This window comes from Peromyscus californicus, unplaced genomic scaffold (genome assembly GCF_007827085.1).
Source record: "Peromyscus californicus insignis strain IS unplaced genomic scaffold, ASM782708v3 Scaffold_6__1_contigs__length_162567912, whole genome shotgun sequence".
NCBI lineage: Eukaryota > Metazoa > Chordata > Mammalia > Rodentia > Cricetidae > Peromyscus > Peromyscus californicus.
In genome coordinates this window covers 69871213-69897903 of record NW_026294584.1, presented here as the reverse complement: position 1 = coordinate 69897903, position 26691 = coordinate 69871213, and the positions used below count along the sequence as shown (strand labels likewise).

At 50.5% G+C, this 26691-nt stretch overlaps 2 protein-coding genes across 2 annotated transcripts; both read left to right on the top strand.

The window, feature by feature from the left end:
* Positions 1-3143: 3143 nt before the first annotated feature.
* Positions 3144-5040, top strand: Hoxa13 (homeobox A13). The gene is made up of 2 exons (XM_052722201.1): positions 3144-4059; positions 4796-5040. Exons 1-2 carry the CDS (start codon positions 3144-3146, stop codon positions 5038-5040), a joined length of 1161 nt encoding a protein of 386 aa, XP_052578161.1.
* Positions 5041-18039: 12999 nt separating this feature from the next.
* On the top strand, positions 18040-20402 carry Hoxa11 (homeobox A11). Its single transcript, XM_052722133.1, has 2 exons — positions 18040-18751; positions 20170-20402. The coding sequence occupies exons 1-2, from the start codon at positions 18040-18042 to the stop codon at positions 20400-20402; spliced, it is 945 nt and encodes a 314-aa protein (XP_052578093.1).
* The last annotated feature ends 6289 nt before the right edge of the window (positions 20403-26691 follow it).

Here is a 26691-nt window from a genome sequence, read left to right as displayed (position 1 = left end):
CGCACCAAGCTGGTTTGGAACTGCCTGGAGCATAGTATTAGAAATCATGAATGAATCTCTTCTCTCCCTCTTTGAAAGACTGAGGGATTATTCTTGTTTTGAAGTGAGTAGAAATTCTAGAAAGTCTTACCCCAAATTATTCCCAGAGTGCATTGTAATTCGAGAAACAATTTCCAGTGATGCCCACAGCTCGACAACGCAGTCATTTAAAAAATAGCGAAGACACAACACAGAAGGAGAAAAAAAGAGTCAGATGTGCCAAGATGCCATTGACACACACCTGGGAGAAAATCGTATCAGTGTATGAGACAGGAGGAAAGCAAGGAGGCTGCTTTTCTCTAAATAATCCCGTCTTGAGGTTTTTTTGTTTGTGTGTTTGTTTTTTTAATTGATAAGAAAACATAAACCTCAGTAAGTCAGAGCGAAAGCCTTCCACGGTGGGGATGCCACGTGTCAGAAGAAAGCCCAGTGGATTCAAGATGCGACCCAAAGCCTTCCCCTGCTCCTTTCTCCCCAGACAAACCTGTTTCTGGCTCCTCTGCGGAAAAGATGAGATCCTTTCTCACCAGTTTTGGAGTGGAGCGACCCAGCCGACTTTGGCAGTCTGTAGAGCTGAGGCCCTTCCTCTGAGTGCAGGGCTCCCGGCTCCAGAGAAATGAGGGGGAGGGAAGAATGTGGAGCTGGTCTTGGCTGCTGTGTGGACCAGCAGTCCAGCCATTGCCAGAGGCGAACTGGCATAGGAATCTGCTGGTGGAGGCTTCCCGAGCTGTGTTTTCGTTTTTCCGAATCTAGTTGGAAAACTTCGGAGGCTCAAAAACCCAGCTAAGAGCAGGGCAGCGGCAGAGAAGAATCAGTCCAGTCCGTAAAACACCGCCCCCAAAACTCTACAAAGAGCAAAAAATGGTGTTGAGTAGCCAAACAGGGCTAGAAACTAGAAAAGCAAAGGATCGGGGAATGGAGGGTGAGGGGAGGTGGGCGGTCGGCCTCCCTGCTGCCCCCAGTCTCCAGGCTTTCATTGAGGTTTCTCACGCTGACTAGACAGCAACTTTCAACTTGACCTTGGCCTCCAGCCGTGTCTGACCTGTATGTAAACTGCCCTCAAGCCCTCAAGTCTCCGAGAACTGGAGCCTGGAACCCTACTTTGTCTCTTTGTCACTGTGCAGTTTTACAATGCCACTTAGAGAGGGGAAGGAATCAGAGGGATGGATGAATAGGGCTCCAAAGGAACACAAAAATCAAGTCTTCACAGAGGTTTGTTCCTTAGTCTGCAAATGGCCAGTCAGTGAAAAAGGTAAACTGGGGGCAAACCAATATTTACCCAGGACTGCTAAAAAGTCAGGAGAGAAAGGACGCACTGGGTGTGGGAGAGAATTGGGTGTGGGGATCAGGGAAGGTTTTATTGGGCGACACTTAACATTAGTCAGAACAAACCCAGAATCTGGGCAGATAAAAGCCTGAGCCTAGCCTTATGGGTCCCAATCTTGCCAGAAGCCCAGGGGGCTTAGAGAGCAGCAGATGGATTGGGTGATTTGTGTGGTGCCTTAACTTAGGGATAAGTCTACATACACACTGGGACCCGAAGAAGACAGGTCCAAGCCTGGCTGCCTACCAAAGCGCCTGAGACCAAAGGGTGCAGAACTGTTCCCAGCGTATATATTCCAGAATGCGCCCACTTTCGCTTTGATCGTTTGCTACCCTCTGGACATCTGGCCAGTTCACAGATGCCCGGTCAGAAGTGGATACAGCCCTAAAGAGGCAGGGTCCCCAGAACCCCTCACCAAGACACTGTGACTCTTCCAGTACAAACACCCCACCAGGCTCCCAGGTACAGGGGGACTCATCAGTCCGGCTCTTCGGTAGGTAGCACTGCAGGCTGAGTTCCTACTGGGAGGAAAGGCATGAAATGACCCCAAAGGTCCCCTTTCTCTTTTCCCAAAATGGAATGCAACAGTGGATTCCCAGATGTCTGGAGAATCGCGTCCAACTCAGGATCTATGGAATGGCTTGTAGGAAGCCCCAGAACTGGAGCTGGAGTCACAGCCAGCTGCCCAGCTGGGGCCTGTTCCTCTTAAACCCCTTCAGGAAAAGGCAGCCGGACTCATGAGACAAGAGCAGGAGTGAATGGTGCTTTCTTCATCTGAAATTCTCTGCAGACCAGAGAGAATAGTTGCTGCATCGAAATGAATAGTGAGCTGTATATACAAGTGGGAGAACGTGGCAGCGTGCATCTGTGTGTGTGTGTGTGTGTGTGTGTGTGTGTGTGTGTGTGTGTGGTGTGCGCGCGCGCGCGCGCGCGCGCGCGCATGTGAGGGGAGCAGGGAGATACAATTGGTTGTTCTGATATTCTGAGTCTGTGGGCCTAATTGAAAGTGTCCTCCAGGGCCTGAGAACAGGAAGAGAGCTCCTAAAATGAAGCCCAAGTTTCCCAGCTTCATAATGTCCTAGGACCCTTGCGCCTGACTTCTCCCAGGAACTGACAGGAAACAACCTCCCTGCCCTTGTTCCCCAGGGGTAGGGGGAGTCAAATCTCGACGTGTCCTAGGCGAAAGCTCCGACATCCCTGGTAGGGTCTAGCTGCGGAAAGACGGATCCATACCTGGAAAGAAAACAGCCCCGGAGGGCCCCCCAAACACCCCGGGCCACGCTGGGCGAGTCCAACCCAATCTCTCTCCTCCCTGGCTACTAGAGAATTTACCTGACTTGTCCCCACGACCTCAGGTCTCACCCCAACCGCGGGAGCCCACGGCCCCTCCCAGCCTGCGAGCGATGCCCTGGTGCCCAGTGAGACCGGGGAAGGGATCGGGGTCGGCGAGGCGCGCGCCCTGTGTTCCCCACCCCACCCACCCGAGGCCCCCGCCTCCTCCGTGGGTGACTGCGGCGCGGCCGCGCGGCGGGCGCTGGCGCAGAGGACCGCGCGGGCGGCGGCGGGGACGGCGGGCCCAGCGCCGAGCCGAGCTGGAGCCGCCCGCTTTGCATACGCCGGGGGCGGGCCGGGGGCGGGCCAATGGGCGGCCGCCTGGCGCGACCCCGCAGGGCGCGACCCGCCCCCCTCGCTCGGGCCCCGGCCCCGCGCGGCGCGCTCTTCACTTCTTGGGGGCTTTTTAAAACAGCGCCACTGGGGTCTTCTCCATGCGGCTCGGGCTATGACAGCCTCCGTGCTCCTCCACCCCCGCTGGATCGAGCCCACCGTCATGTTCCTCTACGACAACGGCGGCGGCCTGGTGGCCGACGAGCTCAACAAGAACATGGAAGGGGCGGCGGCGGCGGCGGCAGCGGCGGCGGCGGCGGCGGCGGCGGGAGCTGGGGGCGGGGGCTTCCCCCACCCGGCTGCCGCGGCCGCGGGGGGCAACTTCTCGGTAGCCGCAGCGGCCGCCGCCGCCGCCGCCGCCGCGGCCAACCAGTGCCGCAACCTGATGGCGCATCCCGCACCCCTGGCGCCAGGCGCCGCGGCCGCCTACAGCAGCGCGCCGGGGGAGGCGCCCCCGTCCGCCGCCGCCGCCGCCGCTGCCGCCGCCGCCGCCGCCGCCGCTGCCGCCGCCGCGTCGTCGTCGGGAGGGCCCGGGCCAGCGGGGCCCGCGGGTGCCGAGGCCGCTAAGCAGTGCAGTCCCTGCTCGGCGGCGGCGCAAAGCTCGTCGGGGCCCGCGGCGCTGCCCTACGGCTACTTCGGCAGCGGCTACTATCCGTGCGCCCGCATGGGCCCGCACCCCAACGCCATCAAGTCGTGCGCGCAGCCCGCCTCGGCCGCCGCCGCCTTCGCCGACAAGTACATGGACACCGCGGGCCCCGCGGCCGAGGAGTTCAGCTCCCGCGCCAAGGAGTTTGCCTTCTACCACCAGGGCTACGCAGCCGGGCCTTACCACCACCACCAGCCGGTGCCCGGCTACCTGGATATGCCGGTGGTCCCGGGGCTCGGGGGTCCTGGCGAGTCGCGCCACGAGCCCCTGGGGCTTCCCATGGAAAGCTACCAGCCCTGGGCGCTGCCCAACGGCTGGAACGGCCAAATGTACTGCCCCAAAGAGCAGACGCAGCCTCCCCACCTCTGGAAGTCCACTCTACCCGGTAAATGGCGCCCCCTTTCCAGCCCGGGTCTTCGGGCTCTTCTCCAGCTTCTCCTCGGCTCGCGCCCCGGGGTCACTCGTGTGTCCCCCTGCGCTTTCCCTGGCCTGGCCTGCCCTAGCAATTCTGAACCCCGGGGAAACTGAGCCCGGCTGGCTGGCGCTGTCCGCCCTGCCCTAAGTTGAGCTGCCCCCCCGGCCCTCCTTCGGTGAGGGGTGACTGGGAGGGAGCTTGTGGGTTTCAACTCGGGCAGCCCTCTTCTCCCTGTGTGCCCCACCCTCCCAAGCCCTTGACACTGACTCCAAGATGAGAAATCGACTTGATCTAGAGCTCACCAAATTGTCCCTGATAGTTCTCTGGGGGAAAAAAAAAATGGCTTCGTTGAAGCAGCTTAGAATGTTGGGACTTGGGGCAAGCTGAGAGCCAGGCTCTGCAGAAATGTTGTACCCTGTTGAATGCTAAGGTGTGGACTGCTAGGTCAGGCTGTGAAGGAGCGCGGTACGTGCAGGATAACCCGACTGGGGTGGTCGTTGGAACCCTGGGCGATTCCATGTCAATACACAACTAACCAATGCCCCCTACTAACTCTCCAGGCTTTGGCAGAAGGCCGGATAGTACAGAGCGCGTGGCAAAGAGCAACCAGGCTTGCAAGGAGGGCCGGGAGCTCAGACTGAGCTGTCGCGGGTGTCCTGGCTCTGGTCGGCTCCCAGTGTAACTTGCCTTCTCCCTTGTCTTGCAGACGTCGTCTCCCATCCTTCAGATGCCAGCTCCTACCGGAGGGGGAGGAAGAAGCGGGTGCCTTACACTAAGGTGCAGTTGAAAGAACTCGAACGGGAATACGCTACGAACAAATTCATTACCAAGGACAAACGGCGGAGGATATCAGCCACAACGAACCTCTCTGAGAGGCAGGTCACAATCTGGTTCCAGAACAGGAGGGTCAAAGAGAAAAAAGTCATCAATAAGCTGAAGACCACTAGTTAATGGATTAAAAGTGGAACAGAGGGCAGCTTGAAGAAACACCTAAGGACTCTTTCTTTGCCCAGATAATAATAATGTTTAATAAAAACAACAGAAGAATTGGAAAGAGAGACACTGACGTTTTGCTCTCCTAAGGGGAATCTCTTTCTCTTCAATGGAACCTACAGTTTAAAACAAAAACCGTGGGAAATGGTAAAGACTGCCAGTTCTCCCGACAACCCTTCCAGACCGTTAAGTGACAAATTCTAGAGTCAACTCCTCAGCCCCTAAAACACACTATTTCAGATAAATTACGAATTTACTCAAATCTTGTAAGTATTTATGTGACCATTATATTTTAGGATACTGTGTTAGGTGGTAATAATCTGAAAACTGGTTACAGAAACTAAAGGCTGTTTCTACATCCGCTTGTCCAGCACCATGCCCTTTGCAAGTTAAGTGCCTGCTCAGGTAAACTCTATGGAAATTCCTCCCATCGTATGTTCTGGGGAAAAAAAATGTTTCATGTATAGGTTTAGAGGGAAAGGCACTGAAATTTTAATCTTGAACTATTGCTAAGAAGGTGGAAAGGGGAGAATGCTCATCCAAGGATCGAGTGTCTTGGTAGTAAATACGGCCAGCTAAACCCTTGAGGCTACAAGGGAACCCTGGGTGGGTAACAAACTTCTAGAAATACCTTTCAATTACTTAGAACAAGCATGTTGGTGGCATTTGAACTAACCCAGTATCAGAGATTTTTTTTCATAGGATCTATTGTAATTTTGAAAGTGTTTAAAACTCACCAAGTGATCCGGAAGATTCACTTTACGCCCCATGTCCTGGAAGGTTGAATCCTAATATGGATTTCTCTTGAAATATACTCCTTTTTAAAACTTATTTAAATTGGCATTTTTCAATACTTGTTAAACATTTTGCTAGAGACATCATTTCCCTTTTTTAACTTTTAAAAAAGAAAACTCAAAATGGAAACCCGTTCTCCCAAAATATTTAGATGTCTACATTCTATATTTTAATCTACTAAAGGATTAGTATTTTTCCTTGTTTATTGTGTTATGAGACCGCATTAGAAAATTTAGGGATTCATCTTCACAGCACATTTTTAATCAAACAGTAATTTCAATTCACACATTCGTTTTTGTTCATATGCACTATAAATGCTATCTTGTAAATAAAGACATTCAGCACACTGTGAAATGTATTTGTGCACCTGCTTTTAAAATACTTCTACTAAAAATGAAAAATTAGATCTGTAGATAGTGGTATTAATTCTGTTAATAAAATAATCACTGCCATTAAAATCTGAAGGAAACAGTTGAGTTACTTTTCTATGCTGAACTTACACATTGCACAGAAAGAAAATGAGCCCGTTTGTCTCATACAAGCCAAGGACCATACTTTTCTATTATTATTCGGCTTTTTTTTTTCTAAAATTTTTGACAAGAGGAAAATCTCACATAACTAAAATCCTACAAATGAAAAGGCTCCCAGGAGATGCAAGTGTCAGGTATTCTGAAAGGGGGAGAAGGGAAAGGAGGAGGGAGAGAGAGTGTAAGTTCCCAGGCTCCCAGTGGAAAATGAAAACCAGTTGTTGAGTATCAGTAATGCCTAGACTGTCGTATTTTAAAATCTGCTCTTGGGTCTGCATGTGACTGAAAGGACAGGTTTGGGCATTTGTTGAAATGGCAGGAGTAGGAAAGGCCTTAAACCTTGACCTTGACGAAAAAAGACAATTTGTGACCTTGACTTTTGACAGCTCATGAATTGGCCTCAGCCAGATCAGTAGATCAAGGGCGCCACCTAGTGTCGACAAGCCTCCTTGTAATTCTTCTACTTCAAGGGAATCAAGCTCTCTTACCTCCTGGACCTGTTTTAGAGATTTGGTACTCATATTTTTTTTTTTTGCTCTAAAAGAAGATTTGAAAATATGTAAATTATACGTGTTCTTGTATATATGTGAATATATAATATATGTTTATACTGTATACATTTGAATATCAGTGTTTGTGTTCTTGTGTATATAATTGTAGAATTTGTACAGATAGAGTATTATTAATTACTGATGACTGAAGACACTGTAATTTAAGGTGAATTCTAGAGTTGAGGTACAAAATGTTCTTTATGCGGTGAAGTTTGCTTTTTTTCTTTAATGGCCAACTTTAATCCGTCCTCATAGCGGGCTTGCTTTGCATCAGATTTCTGCAGATCTGTTTTAAAGCTGTATATGTTTGTTACAGTCCAAGAGGTGTTCTTAAATAACCGTTCTTTCCTGACCTGCTCCCTCCAAGGTGGTCTATGACCTTAATTAGAACTATCTGGGAATCTTTACGGCAAATAAAAAGTCCACATACCTTCCTAACTCTAGAGTTCTAGAGTTACATTTCAGAAATTCAAAGAAATCCACCTCTTTGAGAAGTCAGTAGGAGAGCTTAAATATTTCATCTACAAAATGGTCAGAGTATGGATGTACAAGGAAAATTATCCTGGACTGCTAAAACCTGAGTGTTGCTCCAGGGTGGTGTGTAATCTTATATTGATGCTTGCAAATCTACCATTTGATTTGTGGGAGAAATAAATGTACTTAATATTAACAACCACAATCAAAACTATATTAACCATCAGTATTATAGCTACTGTTTATTGACCCCTAACAACATAAGAGATGTGTTTGGAGTCATAAATAATACATATGTATGTTTATGTATTTAATATACACATAGGGTAGTGTGTGTGTGTGTGTGTGTGTGTGTGTGTGTGTGTGTGTGTGTGTGTGGTGTAAAGTCCATTCTGCGCACACATGTATGAAAATGTTGATGGAACCAGTAGCTTTGGGATTTGGATTTTCAGGTGCAGGTTAGTTTTATCTTTATGCTAGAAGAAAATAATAGTGCATGGGAGAACTGAATTCATCATTTGGTGGAAGTTAATATTGACCAGTTCCAATCCCAGATGATGGAAACGTCTCCAGCCTCGCCTGAAGACTGAGAGCTTCTTTATATCGTTATAGATGAGGAATTATGGAAAAGACATAAAGCTGTCTCAACAAAGGATGGTCCTGAAACATCCACCTCAGATGGTCTTGTAAAGTGCAATCATATTTTGCTGCCCTGAGGATTTCCAACCATTTGTGGAACCAAATGAAAATACAGCTTCAGACCCACCGCCCTGCACCTTGTGTTGCAGCCCCTTCTCCAAATGAACTACCATCAAGCAAAGTTAATGACTTCTCCAAAATGTTTAAAGTGTTGGAAATTCCCCTCCAAGCTGGATCAAACACTGTTTATGAGCTGCTCCAAAGGGGACTCTTCTGTTGAAGGGAGATATTTTTCTGTAGATGTAAGAAATATTCTGAGCCTACGGCCTAGGAAACAGGCCAACAGCAACTCTGCAGATGGACTACTGCCCCTTTTGAACACTACCACTACTGCAGGAGTTCTGGGTAAAGTACTTCTATCATCTATCTATCTATCTATCTATCTATATCTCTCCAGATGTCAGGGTCCCCCTCCCTCTAGTTCTGAAATGGTTGTTGACAGTGTCAATCTCTCCTAACACCCTTCTTATTTAAAATAGCCATGGATTTACCAGATTAGTTGAGGTGGTTATGGATTATAATGACTTCTCAAGGTTTTATTTTTAATCTTATTATTGTTTTTTTGTTTTGTTTGGGTTTTTTTGTTTGTTTGTTTCTGTTTCGTTTTTTGAGACATGGTTTCTCTGTCCTGGTACTCACTCACTCTGTAGACAAGGCTGTCCTTGAACTCAGAAATTCACCTGTCTCTGCCTCCCAAATGCTGGGATCAAAGGAGTCCTGCTATCATGCCTGCCCGGAGACTTCTTAGTTTTTAAATAGCAACCAGCCTGAAACCTTTAGAACAAAGACAGTCAGGAGAACATTGGCCTCCTTCTGAAAAAAAAAATAGGAATAATAATAGCAGACACTGATCCATGAATAATGATGTTGAAAACCTCATTCGCGTATTTTTTTTCTAAAAAGGAAACTTCCTGAATAAAAAATTATAAATATGGGACTTGAAAAAAAACCGACCTTTTCCATCTGCTCCTAATACTGTCAGATTTATTAAGTAACTTTAAGTGGACGATTGTAAAACGTCACTGTGCATTTCACTAAGTATTTATGCCTAATGCCGAGCTGAAGCCAATTTCTTTTTTAAATTAACGTAAGATTTTAAAAACAAACGAACTTAGAGACAAAAGGGGGAAATATTCATTTGAAAACACTCAACCTAATTTAAATATTTTGAGAGATACACCCGAAGGATGCGAAATGATGTATTTGTGTGCGAGCAATAGCCCGATAGTAGAGAAGTACAGATTGTTCGATGCTGTGTTTGGGTGGGTGAAGGTGCAGCGTCTCGCTTCCTCTCTGTGAATTCCCCCGGTTAGAAGCTCTGAGGAAGGTTGCCTGGGACTACTAATCCCCTGATGGGGGTTCAGAGGCGCCCTTCTGGGCTTGTGAACCTGGACTGAAGAGACGCTGGGGGATTGCTGATTTATGCGCATTCCTTTAAACTTGATCGAATGCGTGTCAGCAGCCCAAGACCTGGAGAAATCAGAGAAATGTGCAGTTGCTCGCATCCCATTTTTCATAAGCAAAGATGAGGCCTTATCCAAAAGGCCTGGCGAGATTTATGCCTGCCTGGGTTTTTAGACAGGCACGCTAATTAAGTTTTCATCTGCTTGGCCGCCGGGTAAATAAAATCTGGCTTCGTTCTTTATGAAAATTACCACTCAGTCCTCACGCATCTACCTAGAGCAGACGAATGCCGGAGAGGTGCCTGCTATTTAAAATGTTATTATAAAAGAAAAGTGAGGCTTGCGCAGAAAAATTCCGACGTGAAAGCAGCCAAGGCCTTGCCACAGTCGATTTCGTTTCTATCCGGCTCTGCGGCAGAGCTGGACCCACCCGGCAGAAATAATTCCACCGGTGTCTTAAGATCTTCGAATTTCTGTGAGCCGTCGGGAGGCGCGGGGCCTGCCCAGGTGCAAGGGTGTGGGCGAGTGAGAGCAGCGTGTCCGTGGACTTAGAGGGCTGCCGGCTGTCGCGCCCGTTGGGGACAGGCACTGCCCCAAACCCAAACCTGGTGCAGGACACTCCAGCTCAAGATGGAGGCCCGAACCTTGCCTGGGCCCACCCGACTCCGACGGCCTGAGGGCGGCAGGCAGAAGAGCCGCGGGACCCCAGCGGAGGTCACTGTGGTGGGACTAGCAGCCCGCGCCGCGTGGACACAGGAGGGCCGCGGACACGCGCGATGAGCCACCCCAGTTGCAGGCTGACGTCACCACAGGCCTCGCAGGCCTCGCCCCGGCTCCAGGCTCTATTTGCTGAGGACAGGCAACCGAATCGAAGGTTTTGTGAGGGTGCCCCCTTCTCTGCCCCGCCCCTCCGTCCCCAGGAGAATAATCGGGTATTTAATCTCTCCTGGTCTTAATTCTTGGCAGCGTGGAAGGTGGTTTTGCAACGGGAAATAAAACTTGACAGGAGCATTTTCTCAAAAAGGGGTTTTGAGATCGGCTGAAAAGAAGCCGTGTTTTGCTGTTCCCAACATTTCCGCCCCGAGGGCCCGGAGCTGAGCTCGGGATGAACCCCGGGAGAGCCACGCGCAAGCTCTACCTGGGCAACGAAGCAGCCTCGGGGCCGCACGGTCCCCCAAGCATCTGCCGCCTAAAGCCTGAAGACAGGACGGGGGTGCACGGGAGCTCAGCACCGCCCGAGCCTGGCTGGCACTGTGTAATACCCAGGCGCTAGCCGAGGGCGGCTGGGGTCCGGCAAGAAGAGAGGGCCTTGGGAGGCTCGGCTTTAGCGCTGACTTCTGCCCTCGGGGGTTAGGTAGGTGGTGAAAGCCACGCCTGGGGCTTTGTTTCCTGGCCGGTGAACCTGTGGTCCCACACTTTCGAACCGCAAGGGGGAATAGGGGTGAGCAGCCGGGCGTGCGTGGATTGTCTGGGCTGCTATTGGGTGGCAGAGACTGGAGACAGCTGAGTCCTCCTCCCGCGCCATAGGCTTTTCGCCATAAAGGTCAAGTCCTCGGCGCCACCGCCTTCTTCACGGTCAGGGCCGCCTAAGAAGCTGCCACGATTACAGAAAAGCATAGGATACGTAATTGGCCAGGCCATCACTCTTGCTGCAAGCGGATCCTGGCCCTGGTAGCCTGAGATTGAGCACCGAGGCAAAGTTCTTTCTTAATTTTCAATTCCCTCTATCCCCACCCTCCTTTGAAAGGAGTCTTTGAAGGTGGGGATAGCCCAAGCTATGTCTTCATCCTGGAAGGGCAGAAATCACCCCAGTGAGGGTGATTTCCGAGCCCGCGGAGGCCTAACCAGGGCAAGATCGAGCGTATACACGCCCAGGAAAACAGACATGGCTGAATCGAAATTCTGGGCGGATAGGAACAGTGGCTCAGCCGGCCTGGCGGCTGGGAATCCGATATGGAAATAAAAAGATCATGCTGGGTTCCTCCAGTCCAGACTCAGGGTTTTTCACGTCTTTGGTGAGACCCCTAATGCCCTTTCTGCCTAAATCTATTTTAAAGGAGGTGGACTTTGCCAATGCAAAACCCTTGACTACACACACACACACACACACACACACACACACACACACACACACACACACACACACTCCGCTCCTTTGAGCTCTACAGGACAGAGAATTCCTCTATGCCTGTCTGCAGTAGGTCTGAGCACCAGGCCCAGCAGTAAACACATAGCTTAAGACTAGTTGGCCACTGAGCCTATCACCCAAAGAGAACCGAAAGAGAACTGCAAATTATCTTTTTCCTTTTTCAAAAAACAAGAGAGCCGGGCCTTTCCCCCTAGAGCTGTCACAAGGAAGGGTAGCATGGACTCGGTACCATGGCAGAACTGCCTGGCAAGGTGGATGGAGGAGGCGCCTAGTGCAGGGCCCCTAGTGCGGGAAAAGATGGGGATGGAGGCTGCTCTTGAATTTCAAATGTAAGCTGCCGCCAGTAATGAGTAGAAGTGGATCTGTTCTAGGAGACATTTGTAATTTAGGGCCTCGGGATGTCTTCAGATCCTCAGCCTAAGGGCCAGAGCCAACCTTCTGGTTGTGTTACACTCCTTTGTCTTGACTGCAGACACACTCAGCTGAGGAAACCCCGTTTGGGCCGAAGCTGCTGCGAGGAATGAGTGAATAGGAGGCCGGTATTGAGAACCAAGTTTTCACCCTTCAAAGTTTTCCTCGCCCCACTCGCTCCCGCCCCATAGGAAAGAATAAATAAAATCTTCTTTAATGAGTTGGCAACCATAAAAAATAAAAATAGTTCTCCAATAGTCCCTCCCTTCTCCCGTCAGCTTGAGACTCACTAAACTAAATGATAACCAGACTGTTGGGGCGATTGAGACCCTAAGCTGAGCTCTGTGCCCCACCCTCCAGCGGCCGGAAGAAGGATGTGGACTTATTCAGTCAGATGTTTAGGGGCACTGGATAGTAATTGGACCCACTAGTCAGGCTAAGAACCAGCTGTGAGGTCAAGTTCAAGGTATTCCCTATTCTCTTGCTTTAGAGAACAGGTAGGCCAGCTCAGGAGAGGGTTGACAAAGATACAAATTAACCTGTCTCCACCTGGTAGTGAGAAGAGAGATCCCCTGATATTTTCCCTAAGTGTAACGTGATGGGTTGGCCATAATCTGCCAGTAAGCCATACTCTGAGGATAAATAATTGGAGATCTTTGGGCCATTCCATGCAATCCATCTCCTTAGCTCACCATGGAGGAAAGACATGCTTCAAAGACACCTCCTACTTTGAAGGAGAGAGTACCTATGTGGAGGTCTGGCTCTAGTGCCTGGGAAGGGTTTTGTGGCTGTTTTATCACCAGCCAACTCTCACACGTAAGTAAAATATGGCCACCAGACTAGCACTAGTTTTCAGTTTAGCTTCATAAACACAATGCAGTGTTTGGGGAGGGAAGAAGGTAAGGCTCTCCTGCAGGCAACAAAGGGTGGAATATTTGTGGTGTTTTAATCAAGCCACTGAAGAGCACCTGTGGACAACTGAGAGCAAGACCTGGTCCGTCCATCTGCTGGGTCCAACCCATGCCGGGCACTTGGGGTTACTCAGAATGGAAAAAAAGGAGATGGGCTTAGGAAAGAAGCAAGTATTCTTGGGGGAAGGAAGAAGGGAGGAGGCTGTGCTTGGAATGTAGTACTCATTGAGCGAGGTAAAGAAATCCAATTCAGGTCTCTGGTGGAGGCCCAAATTGGGCAAGTCAGAAACCTAATAGACTCCTTTCTCCAAACCTGCCTAGTAGGTTCCTCCTGGGGCACTTCAACACCCCAGCTCCTGCTCAGGCAAGGGGAGAGAACAGAAAAGGGATGGAGGAAGCCTGAGAAAGGAGGCAAGAGGCAAGATAGGAGGCAAGCAGACCAGCAGGAGCTGCCTGGGGACAGAAAAGCTTGAGCAGGCACTGGAGGGGAGGGGTAGCTTGGTTGAACATTCACATTATGGATGCCATGCTGAGCCTTCCAAGAACTGCAATGGGGGTTTCAGATTCCCCGAGTTAGCGTTTTCTGGCAGCGGCTGCCTCCCAAGCCAACTCTACAAACGACCAGAGAAGGCAATGTAGCCTTGTAGCCTTTCCAGTTGATGCTGGAGTCTAGGAGTGCACTCGGTGCCCATGTCTGGTTTCCCCCGAAGTGGCATAGTACTATGTAGCCTACCAAGTGACAGTGCTGGCACCTCAAGTCTCTTGAATGATTGACTGCGTTGGAAACCCCCCTGGCACAGCCACCCTGGTGACAAGGCCTTACATTGCCTTTCTACAAAGTGATAGACACTTTCAAAGCCATAGACACCCTAGGCAGCTCCCCCCCCCCGCCCCCCCCCCCCCGCCCCAGTGCTCTTCTACCACTGCCCCATACATCTCCAACTGCAAGAAAAAGCAGATTCCACAGAGGCACCTGGACACACTTTATTCTGGTATTCTACCTCGGACAGGAGGGTGGAGCGAGTGAAGGGTGCCTGAATCTCCCTCCCTTCTTGATGCGTTTAAGCCCGACAAGAGGAAAACAGCAGCCACTTTGGATAGCAATAGACCCTTCACCCTTTTGGGACCAAATCAGAAGAAACCTGCAAAAGGCTTGGTTTGTTTTGCTGATCAAATTTCCTTCTTAGCTTTTCAGCCCGACAAGGCTAACTCGTTGGCCACCTCCAAACGCTGGGCCGGGAGCCTTGGCCAAGCGCTAAGGGGGTCTGCCTAGACCTTGAAGTTCGGAAAAACAAGAGGAGGTTGAACCGGCTCCCTCCCTTCTTTACAGACACACACGCACCGTCAGGCCGCGGCCACTTCCTGCCTTTGTTTTTCTTCCTCCAAACATTTTTGGCCTCTTGCATTAGCCGCCGTAGGGCTCCGGGTTGACGATTAAAGGAAATAAACGTTGAAGAGTGTTTTCTGGAGACAGCCCGCGCTGTGGAGTTCTTGAGAAAGAACAGCTCCTCGGAAACCAATGTCCAGGGCCAATGTCATAGCCTTGCCGGCAGCCGCCTCTCCTAGGAATGGAACTCGGACTTGGCCTTCCGGTGTGGTCTTATCCCTAGCCCGGTCTTTCCCAGAGCCTGGTGGGCTGAGATCGACCTTCGGCCTCCTGCAAAGCCAAAAAGAGTCAATTAGGCTCAGAGCTGAGTGAAAGCCAAGGACCCGCAGAAATCACCTCCCTTTCTTCCCCCGATTGGGTCCGAACCTCACAGCAACTCCCGCCTTGTACCTTGATGCCTGCCTGAAGAACATTCCCTGTACCGGGTTCAAGCAGGACAGGACCAGGCAAAGCGGCTGCTATTGAGCAGCCTTGGGAACCTTAGCATCCCATCTCTTGTCTCTGCTTAAAGAGCTAACAGTAATCCACAGCTCCAGGCCATTTCCCTTCTGTAGCCATCAAAAACCTTTTCCTCATCCATCTTCACCGCAGCGCCCCCACACGCTCCCTTCGAGGATGCAGATCCCTCTGGGCACCCCTCTTCTCTGCAGCCTGTCGAATCGCTCTGCCAAGCACTCGCGGAGCACCTTCTTCTCCCACAGCCCTTCCTGGGGAATGTGCCTGGTCTCCTGCAGACACCCATGGGATACCTACCTGCCGGCTCCCATTCAACCAGCCCTCGGTGAGAACCCAAAGAGTACTGGCTGTGCGGAGCACTGCACAGTGCCACACCGACCTTTCTGCGGGTACCCCTTCTCCCTGGCATCCGGAGAAGTCGAGATAATAATGAGAGAAGCTGCCATGTAGTCAGGGGAGGCGGCCTTGCATCCCCCGCGGCTGGGCCACCTCGGCCCCACTGCTCAGGCACAAGCTGAAGTTGACTGCCAAAACTGCTATAAAACCGCAGGTCTGTCTAGAACTGTTTTCGGTTCTCCTAGACGCCCCCGGGTTCAATTATGGTCTTAAAAGCCCTAATACAAGTGCAAGAATTTGTTTGCCTTCACCCAGGGGCGGGGCAAGCCCTGCAATGGTGGCGCCTTTGTTATGGCAAAGTCACTGAAACCCTTCACGCATTCCTTTTGTTCGAGGGTAGAGGTGGTGAGGACTGGGTGGGCTGCTGGGCGAAAATTTGAGGTAGCAAAAAAATCAACCCAGGGAGCTGCTCAAATACTGCTGCTCGAAACCTCACCCCCTTTCACATTAGTCTCCAAAAAGATATTGTGAAAAGATAAGTATTTTGCCTCCTTGGCGACTGCAGGAAATAGAAGTTTTTTGCTGCAGGACCATCCGGTAGTTTCGATCCTCAGCTTTAGAAGGCCTGAAGCTACCCTTCCCCAGCAACCTTTCTCCCTCCTACATGTTCCCCCTCCGCCACTGCCGTCATCTATGAAGCCACAGTGGACAAATATGTCAAGCTGAGGATGCACAAGTAATTTCAAGTTCAGCTCTCAGGGATTCAAGGGGCATGAAAGTTCCTGCAGCAAATCCTGAATAAAGAGTTCATTAAACCAATGTGTCCGAGGAGCTTGATTTGTGATAAGCAACCCTTGTAAATGGGGGGGGGGGGTTGGAGCCACATAAACATTAATGCTAATAAATTAGTTTACTCCACTACACAGTAATTACTTGATATTATTGATATTTACAGTGGGCATTCAAATGCAATGGTGGGTCATTATTTGGAGAAAATACATAATGAGAATAGTTCTTTTCCAGAGCAATACATGATTAAATTTGTTATTGAGTCAGTTACACTCAGCTCAGCAATAAATAAATAAATCGATGTTGACACTTAAATACCAAAGATCTTAGCGTTTATACTCTAAATCTCCCCAAGATATGTAAATACCTTTGGTTATTTCCTGGATGAGGAAAGGGAAAAAGGTTTTCATTTTTCACTCTTGACTTTTGTGACACCCTAGCTCCTTCTAAGGGAGTTGTGGGGAGCCCCCAGGTCTGGGCCCCCCTCCTTGCTCTGGCCGTGCCTAGCTGCCCTGTGCCTTCTTTTTTCTTTCATTTTCCCCAAATACTTCTTTCGTCTTGCAGAATGACAAGCATTATTTTGTCTTCTTAATCTCCGTTTCCTCCTCTGAAGAGAGCTAAGTCCATCCCAGCAGTTACGGCCTCATGAGCATTATCTATATGTACGACAAGCCTAGCCTTTTCAAGACATCTCTGTGGCCCAAGGTGCAGGCAGCTCGGAGAACACCTCTTTTCTTTGGCACTGTGCTTCTCCTGTGGACTAAATAGCAAGAATGATGGGAGCTGTCTGGGTTTTTTTTTTCCCCTTGAATATCCTTTGCTTTCACTCTTAGGCTTTGCAAGGAAAAAGAGACGGGTTACTTCTCTCTTAGCCAGGGCTCCTTTGGGCCATTACTCCCTCTTTGCCACCCCCCATTTCCCTCTCAGCTCTGAAGAGCTGCAAGCAGCCTGGTAGGTCCCCCAAAGGTGCAGCATACCCAGGAGAAGGCTCCTCGGATGTCAGCGCCTCTAAAACAGCCCAAGGTTCGCCTCAATTGCATGGTTTCCCGATTCGTCAGCTTCAGCAGACTAGGCAGCTTGCGGACCGGTGAGAAGTGCCGTCCCGGTGCCGCTGGCTCTGCAGAGTCCCTCCGAACCCCTACAGGCAGCGAGGAGAAGGGGGTTCCTCCAAGGGAAGTGAGCAAAAAGATACAGGGAAGGTGGAACCCGGGTGAGGCGAAGGCCCTTCCGGACCGCGCGGATTATTGACAAACCGCGGAGGAAAGCTGCTCTGCCTGTTGGCGGTTTGGGGACGGAAGGCACTAAAGCGCTTCGGAAGTGACCATGAATGAGAGCGTGTAATCAAGTCACCGTGCAAATCGGACAAGCCACGAGGCCGGCACATCCACGGCTGCGAAGCCTGGCCCCAAATGGGGTCCAGCCTGGGTCTGAGGCTGAGGTGTTTCCCAGAGCAAGCCTGGGGGTGGGGGCGAAGAAGGAGGTGGCGAACGTAAGCCTTCGGATAACAGACTCCGAGACCTGGAGTCACACAGTTCCGGGCTTTCACCTGGCCATCCCCAGCCCAGAGCATCCTTCACCCACCGGGGAGTGGTGGGGAGGCGTCGGGAGTTGCCCTCTCTCGCCGCCCTCAGCGCACTCGTGGACCAGGACCATGTAGCTGAGCAAAGGAGAGTTGCTTGGGGGCGCACCCCAGCCTTTCTGCGCGCGGGGAGGCCCCCCAGCCAACATGAGTTACACCGGCGATTACGTGCTTTCGGTGAGAACACCGAGTGACGATCTGTTGCTTCCCCTGAGGTGGCTACAAAGAAAGGAAGCCAGGGAGGGAGGGGAGGGGGAAAAAAAGGAAAGGGAGGGGGGTTTGGGAAAAAAAAAAAAAAGCCGGGACTAGCTCGCAGCTTGTCAATTTCAACATCGGGTCACATGACCAGCACCTCCCTGCTAAGGATGGGGATAGATTTCCACGTCAGCTTACGTCTCCAAATTTCTACTTCACGGATCCGCTTCAAAGAGGCAGCTGCAGTGGAGAATCATGTTAAGCTCGGCTACTGCGGAGAGCCCAAGGTAGCCCAATGATGGATTTTGATGAGCGTGGTCCCTGCTCCTCTAACATGTATTTGCCAAGTTGTACTTACTACGTCTCGGGTCCAGATTTCTCCAGCCTCCCTTCTTTTTTGCCCCAGACCCCGTCTTCGCGCCCAATGACATACTCCTACTCCTCCAACCTGCCCCAGGTCCAACCCGTGCGCGAAGTGACCTTCAGAGAGTACGCCATTGAGCCCGCCACTAAATGGCACCCCCGCGGCAATCTGGCCCACTGCTACTCCGCGGAGGAGCTCGTGCACAGAGACTGTCTGCAGGCGCCCAGCGCGGCCGGCGTGCCTGGCGACGTGCTGGCCAAGAGCTCGGCCAACGTCTACCACCACCCCACCCCCGCCGTCTCGTCCAATTTCTATAGCACGGTGGGCAGGAACGGCGTTCTGCCACAGGCTTTTGACCAGTTTTTCGAGACGGCCTACGGCACCCCGGAAAACCTCGCCTCCTCCGACTACCCCGGGGACAAGAGCGCCGAGAAAGGGCCCCCAGCGGCAGCTGCGACCTCCGCTGCGGCGGTGGCGGCGGCGGCCACGGGCGCGCCGGCAACTTCAAGTTCGGACGGCGGCGGCGGCGGCGGCGGCTGTCGGGAGGCGGCGGCGGAGGAGAAGGAGCGGCGGCGGCGACCCGAGAGCAGCAGCAGCCCCGAGTCGTCTTCCGGCCACACTGAGGACAAGGCCGGCAGCTCCGGTGCGTATAAAGGCAGCGCCCAGCGCTTTATGAAAGGGGAGTTGGGACTCTAGCGCAGCACCGCTGTTAAATTTTTATATGCTGTTTTATAAGCATATAAGGTTTATGAAGGGCCTTTAGGTTTCCCCCAACAAAACTTTGTTATAAAAGGAGGGATCACGTGGCGAGTGCTGAAATTGGCCGTGAAATACCCACCGGCCAAAGCACGCTTGGAAAAAAAAAATACAACTCCCCTTTTTTCCTTTTTTCCCTTCTCAGCTCCCAAACCCAACAGCATGATCCCGCTCGAGGCCAGCTCCAGGCTGGGGAGCCGGAGGTGGGCGCCTGTAAATTCCCCCTACAAGGGCTTCAGGAGCCTTTGATAGCGAGGTAATCCGGAGATTTTTATAAAAGCCATGTGTTGCGGCGGGACTCCAGTCCCGGCTGGGATTCAAAGGCATCGCTGTTTAACGATGGCGCTAGGAGCGCATTTAACAGATAAAGTAGCCCGCTTAGCTAAAGCAATATATTAAAAGAAACAAATTAACCTAAAGTTGGCCTTTTTGTCTAAAGGAAGCCATTTTCCTTGGCGCGGTGGCAATTACGCGCCCGCCTTCTGTTATTCACAGTTGTTATTAAATCAGTCAAAAGCAATGTGGGTTTTTTGTCTTTTTTTTTTTTTTTTTGGTGTGTGTTTTGTTTTTGTTTTTTAAGGTGGGGGTGAATAACTGGCTCCTGCACAAGGCTTAAGGAAGCCTCTCTTCCCTCTACCCTCTCTAAAGCAGCATCCCTGCCCTGCTGAGGGCCTTCAGGCTGTGTGGTGGCAGTGAGCGCAGTGTGAAGGCCCGGGGTTGGGGGTTTCCTCTGCCACCTCCCACCTCGAGAGAGCTGGGAGGCTGGCGGAAGATGCCAGAGCTCTTGATCAGGAGTCAGGCTGACAAAGACCCCGCAGCCGCCCCAGATGTTAAGGAGGGCTAAATCATGGCTGCAACCGGGAAAGCCTGGGGCCAGGATGCATGCCTTTACTGCCTCAGGAACAGGCGGCCCAGGTGCTGAAGGTGAAATGTCCTCGGGCGGCTGTTTGTTTAGTCTGGCGGGGCAAGGCGCAGCCCGCAACCCCCACTTGCCTGCTTTCAAAGCAGTTTAGGCAGAGCAAACTCGCCTGTTGCTGTGGGGAGCCCTCCTTTTTGCTCAAGGGGCAGCCTGAGCCCTTTCCCTGGGGGCCTATCTAGGGAGCTGGCTTTTTATCTGAAGCCGGCTCCGACTGCAACTTGTCCCTGGCCAGCAATAGGAGCCTGAAGGCAAGGGCCTGGAAAGACTTTGAAGGGGCCTGGACTGAGCCACCAGACCCAGTGGCCAGACCTTTTTCTCCCTTGGGGGTCTTGGGGTGAGTTGCAGCCCCTATTTCCTGCTGACTCTTTGCCTCTCTCCCTGCTTAGGTGGCCAACGCACCCGAAAAAAGCGCTGTCCTTACACCAAATATCAGATCCGAGAGCTGGAGCGAGAGTTCTTCTTCAGCGTCTACATCAACAAAGAGAAGCGCCTGCAACTGTCCCGCATGCTCAACCTCACCGACCGTCAAGTCAAAATCTGGTTTCAGAACAGAAGAATGAAGGAAAAAAAGATTAACAGAGACCGGTTACAGTACTACTCAGCTAATCCGCTTCTCTAAGGCTCCAGCCTCCTGGAATTGGGAGGGGGGGTTCATACATGTGAAATAATATGCAGATTTTGCCCTTGACAAGGTCAAGCCACACAGTGACTTGGGAAAAAAAGGGGGGGGGTGATGTAGGAGAGAGGGGAGGCTTCCTTTGCAGAGATAGCCCAATAGGGAGGGGCCTGAAACTCTTGGTTCAGATCTCAATGGCTAAGCTTCCTATTAATAATTGGATTCTAAGAGTTGTGAATCAATGGAATGAATGGTTTGGGACCCCTGGTGGTTCACTCTTTGAGCCTGCAAAAGCTTTGGGCTGGGTGTGGTCACCGGGGATTGGGCCCCCTGCCAAACCCCTTGGAGGCCACCCCCTCAGGACCCTCTGCACAGAGCCTGCCCACCCCCAGGACTCCTAAGTCAAGAAGTTGTGTATGCTCTGCAGGCCTAGTTCAGCTTGGGGACAGGGGTAGGAGGAAAGGGGAGGGTTCCAAGATATCCAGAATGGGTTGCCTTCCAAAAGTAATGTGAAAGAAAGTTGGACTAAAAGGTGGCTGTGAAATGGGAGAAAGCTGGGTCCTGGAGGAAAGAGAAATCTGTCCAGGTGACATTAATATCTTTCCATCCATCCCTCCTAGCTACCCATTGTTCTACACACACAGGCCTGAAGCTCCTAGCGGTCACCTCCTGCAGCCCACCTGGGTTTTCTACCTCCCAATGGTGGTAACTGTCATTCAAGCCCAAAGTTTGATGGCAGAACTGACTATTCCCGGGGTAGAAGACATTGAAAAATCCAGAGGCTATGCTGGCTGCTGGTCCCTCAGTCTCTGCAGGAAATGCCTGTGGAACGCTACGGTTTGGCAAAGTCTCCTCCACGTTAAGGAAGCTTGGATTCGGTGGGAGCCAGACGACAGCAGAGCAACAGACCTGGCCAGTGGTTGGCTCTGGTTATAAGGGGCTGAAGTCTCCCCGCTCCCAAACCCCCCATTCCTACGCTGCACTCTGCTCTCATTGACTCAGAACTGAGCTTGGAAGCTTCTGGCAATCTTCTAAGAGCCGGAGAGTGATTTGGAATTATTTTAAAAGATAAATATTATATTATATATATATTTCCCCGAAAGAACCAAAGCGAATTTTAAGATGCAATGTAGAGGGGGCGGGGATAATAAAAAATATTTAAAGGCTCTATCTGTTTACAGTGTTCCACGGTTAAACTCGCTCACTGCTAAAAATATTTGAATGTATGCTTCATACAGGGATGGTGTTCAAAAGACTTGTAAATAAAGAAACCATAACCTAATGTGTTTCAATACTCTTCTTCCCCCATCCCCACTCCCCTTTGGTTGATTTCTTTGAGGGTGCTGGAGAGAATGGGAAGGATGTTAGGGATGGTCTTTTCAATCTCTCACAATATTGAAAAGTGTTGGCATGCCTAGAGCTAGCCTACCAAGACCTGAGAACTTCCTTTGAGGAGCCAGGCACTCTCCAAGTGAATCTCTTCTGCCTCCCTATGTTAAGAAATCCCTGGCGGCTCTGTTTGTAATGAGTGAGTGCCTTAGGTCAGTTCTTATCCACCCTGTATTTCCTATATGTCTTAACATACCCACAGACAATAGGGCACACAGAAAATAAAGAGGGAAGAAATTTGAGTATTGAGTCCTGGTGTGAGATTTCTCTCCCTGGTTGCTTTCTCCTGCCAAATGTCTCCTCTCAGCTAGCATCCTTTTTACCAGTAAAAGGAGTGCGTTCCCAGGCCCCTGAGGGGTGTGTGTAGAGGTGGTAGAATCAGAATTGAGCTACAATAGAAGCCAAGCATAGGAAGCTGAGACTATAAGTCCTTGTGAAAAGCAGAAACTTAGGGGTGGGATATGTCAGGGCCTAGCATGTGAGACTGACTTCAGCCTTAGAGAAGGCCTTGGGGGCATACAAGGGCCAATGGCCGGCCCAGTCTAACCTTGCTCACCTCAGGAGTGAGTCGAGGCCCCCTGGGTGTACCCTGTGGATCCCTTCAGCAATAGGGACATGAGTCCAGGTATCAAGGCAGAGCTGAACCTCGGGAACCTCTCAGTGTGTTTCCTGTCCAGCTCCAGCTCCCTCTCCGTTCCCTTGGGCAAAGAAAGATGCGGGCTTGCTCTTTGTTTGCTGCCTTTGAACTTCTGCCTTAAATTTGGACATCACCCATAACCTTGAGGGGCAGAGCTGAAAGGACAGAGCCTTTTGTTGCCACCCCACCCTCTTTCCAGCCACCCAGGCAGAGCCAAAGCAGCCAAGAGGGTCTCATTTGGAGAGAGGCCTTAGGCTCCAGACTCTGCTCTGTTTATTTGTTTGTGTGTTTGTCTAACTGGCGCGACGGGAGAAAGGGAGCTGAAAGGGGAGAGGGACAGACCCCCTAGATGAATGTCTAGGTTGATAGACACACTGAAAAGAACAAGGGCCCTCCTGGGGGGCTAAAGGGGGCGGGCAGGGAAGCCCGGTTTAGGAAAAGACTTCCTTTGGGATGGTTAAAGATTAACCAAAGTCTCTCAAGTTGCTAGAGAGAGTCTAGCCAGGAGAACTGCTTGCAGGCGGGCGGCGGGCGGGCGCGGGTTTGATTTCTGAGCCCTATAAAAGCCCATCCTCCGATGGCTGTGACAATGTGGTCGTAAACCCGTCCCGGGCCGGCCAATTTGCATATTTGGAATGCGCCGCTATAAACCCGGCTGGGGTTTTGCAGCAATTTCTTAGATGTAAAAATGAGATCTCAATAGCAGCGGGTTGGGCACATTCTCTTGCTCTTTCTCTGCCGGGAGCCAGCTTCCTTTTCTGGGCGGCAGGCTGGATCTCCAGCCTCGCCTAGGCCCGCAGCCGCCACGAGATGGCGCACTTCCGATCAATGTCAAAGCCGCCAGGGAGCCGGGAACCCCAGCGAGATTCTTGGCCTTTGTTCGCTTCTGATACTAAGAGCAGCACGGTTACGTTATTTCACTTGTCCGGCTCCCCTTCGTATTCAAAAAAAGGGAGCCTCGCGCTCAAGAAGTGATTGGGGTTGTAATTTAAAGCAAAGCGCCTTCGCTAGGCCTCTCCGCATCGCGGCGGCGTGGAGAGGCTGCTGCCCTTTGGCAGTGATTTCAGAAATGACTCAAGGTAAGTGGCCACAAGTTTATCAATTTCACTGTAGCAGAGGTGGGAGTGGGGACGTAGCTGATGCCTAAGCGAAGCTCCAGGCCATGATTGAGTTTGTGGGGTGATGAACGTTTGCCACCCTCCTACCCCCCCACCCCCCGCGCTCACTCCCCATAGCTCTCTATGGTTGGAAGCAGTGGGAGGCCTGAGTGGAAAAGTTGTCCGTTTTAGCTCCGTGCGCCAGGATTTCACCCAAGCTTCTCACCCCAGGCGATCTCTCGATTTTTGCCGAAATGTTCAGATCTGAATGCGTTAGATATATATGGTCGGAACCCAGGCGAAAGAGAATCAGCTGTGCTGGGATTAGGGCTGTTCAGAGAGAAAAAGAGATTGTAGACTAAGGAAAAGAAAGTTTCTCCTTGGAAACAATGGAGTGGTCAGCATCTGTGGCGATTAGAGCGGGTTTATTCCCTGGGGCAGCCCGCCAGAGGTTACCGGTTTTCTTGTAGGTGCTGACTAGAAGTCTGCCTAGCAGGCTAGAAATAAGCTTTGTTCCAAAAAAGGCCATTCAAAGAATGGGTTTTTTGGTTTTTTGTTTTGTTTTGTTTTGTTTTTGAGGATGTTGGAGACAGCCCCGTACTGCGTACTGCGTATTCGGAATGTGGCATCATAATACTGGTTGGCGTTTTCCAACAAAATCTAGCCTTTAAAACGAGGGGGGGTGTTATTGCATATTTTGCAAATTATACAAAAAACACATTGGTAAATATCGTTATATTTGTTTAAACGGCATGGAGGATCAAGTCTGACCCATTAGGCATTTGTTCAAGACTTTCATAAAACAAGTGGTTTTTGTTTTTAAATAACCAAAGTGCTTGCATTTTGAAGGCCAGATTGAAATCTCCTGTTCCTCCCATATTTACATTTTTATTTTAATATTTTTTCATTTGTTTCTCGAAATAGTTTCTTTCCACAAATATACCACACCATGGATGAGTAAAAAGAATTTCATAACAAATAGGTGCTGACTCTGTTCACATGTGTGTGAGCAAAAATCATGCTTATGAACGGCTAGTTTTGTAAAGCATGGGCTCCTAAGACGTGCCAGAAAAAAAGTCAGCCTGAGCAGAAACGAGGGCCCACCCTGTGAACTGCTGTTGCTGGGAACTTTTCTTACACTCCTGAGCTGCTGCCAGTCTTCCAGGCCAGAGCCATTTCTTCACCTACAAAACCAAGAACACTGGTACTTCAGGACTACCGACAAAAGGCCCCAATACTTCCCCCACTAAACTGCAAGGCCAGCTCGATGGTTGGATTTAGAGAAAAGAAAAATAGGAAAATATTTTAAGCTGAGGATAGAGTGAACGTTGTAGACAAGAAAAAAAAAATAACCCCACACATTAAACATCCCTGGAAATGTCAACATTCTTAAAGAACAGGAGAGGAATATTGCTTATGAAAAAATCTAGTTATTCATAAATGTATAACTGGGAGAATTTCTGAAATTTTGTTAATGCTGGACGTGCTGACGCTGTATTAATTTTTCACCATAAAGCTTCAACCCAGCTCTACAGCCCTCTGCAAAATCTGGAACACCCAAAAAATGTTGAGAATGGTCTCCATATACAAACTGATTTGTATTTCGTTCTCAGGACATAGGTTTTTTTGGGGGGGTAGTTTGTTGTTGTTTGTTTTGTTTTGTCCTAGTGAAAAACTCAACTTATTTTCATAATAAGGATGTATTTGGGGGCCTCACAAGGACCTGATCCGGAAGAGGAATCTGCTATCAAGTAAAATGCAGAGTAATCCTCAAACTTTCTTGATTCATGTGCCTGGCATTTCCTGTGGCTCCATGGAGCGAATGGGTGTTATCACCAGGTAGAAACCGGCAATATTTACTCCCGAACAAACACAGACTCTGGCAGTGGCGGCAGCAGGGTGATTGCTACACATGCCTGGTTAAGGCCAGCAGGCACCATGGGTTTTAGGTCAAAGGCATCTAGAGAAGGAAAAGGGAAATCAGCAGCTGAGAGGAAAGGCTAAGGAGAAAAGAAAGAAAGAAAAGGGAATTACTCTACTTAATCTCCTGGGGATGGTGAATCTCCGGAAAGCCAAGGAGCTCAGTAAACAGAATATTTTTATTGAGGAGGCTAACACCTCATTGTTGTGGTCTAGGGAGACACTGGAGCCTTCTGGGCGGCTGAGGGATGCCTGGGGCTCGGGACCACATTTACCTTGAGTTTCTGAGTCATTGTATTTACTTTGAGATCGCCACATCAGGCCAGTGGGCCAGATACCCCCACAGTATCCCATGGTAGGTAGGCTCTCCTGTTGTCCCCTTGCTCAGCAAGCCTCAGAAGGAGTAGAACAGAGCTCCCAGTCAGCATGGGATTTCCATGAAGGCTTACACGCTTAAACAAGGAAAGAAAGAAAGAGCTCAAATTAAACACCACCGTTTGGTTTCCTGCAAGCTGGGAAGTTACTGTTGAGGACAACACATCTGCTCTCCACAAAGGCTGATGAAGATCCAGTGCCAATGCCATGGTCTGTGAGGTTGGTAGCAGGCAATCTAAATTCCCCCAACCTTTAGCAGACGGCGGGCGGCCTTTATATGCAGTGCCCGAGCTGACTTTTTAACCTTGTTCAGCCTTTGCTGGCTTCTGGATCCCATCCAGCCTAGAAGCCCATTTGGCCATCCTACAAGGCCTTGGCTAGGACCTGCCTGAGCGGCTTGTAGCTGGGCACCTGGCTTGTTTTATCAGACAGATAGGAGAGTCCTGGATGCTTTAGAGAAATTGAAGAGAAGGCTTTTTTTTTTTTTTTTTTTGGCGGTGGTGGGGTGGGGTGGGGGTGTCTACAAACTCCTTGAAAATGATGGGTCAAATCATGGGAATGCAGATTTGGATTTTTCATATGATAAAGTCAGAACTACCCTTGGATTACTCAGAGGGCTCCTTGAATCCCTGGAAGGTTAAGGAAGATGCTATATCTGTATCACCATCTCCCTCTTTATTCTTGTAGCTTCTGCTGTCTCAAACACTCTCCAGTGGCCACTGGTCCTTTAAAAACCACAGTCAGGGAAGCTCCTTTTTGCATGTGATCCAGACAGGGACAGCTGAGGGCTCTAACCCTGGCCCCCAAGCCTGCTGGTCTGCTGCTGCTCCTTTTCCTCAAGGAACAGTCAGCGCTCTTGGAACCTCCTTCCCCA

Coding starts and splice junctions, on each gene's coding strand:
- Hoxa13 (XM_052722201.1), top strand. CDS start 3,144: ATGACAGCCTCCGTGCTCCTCCACCCCCGCTGGATCGAGCCCACCGTC. Junction 4,060..4,795: donor CTGGAAGTCCACTCTACCCG/GTAAATGGCGCC, acceptor CTTGTCTTGCAG/ACGTCGTCTCCCATCCTTCA.
- Hoxa11 (XM_052722133.1), top strand. CDS start 18,040: ATGATGGATTTTGATGAGCGTGGTCCCTGCTCCTCTAACATGTATTTG. Junction 18,752..20,169: donor GGACAAGGCCGGCAGCTCCG/GTGCGTATAAAG, acceptor CTCCCTGCTTAG/GTGGCCAACGCACCCGAAAA.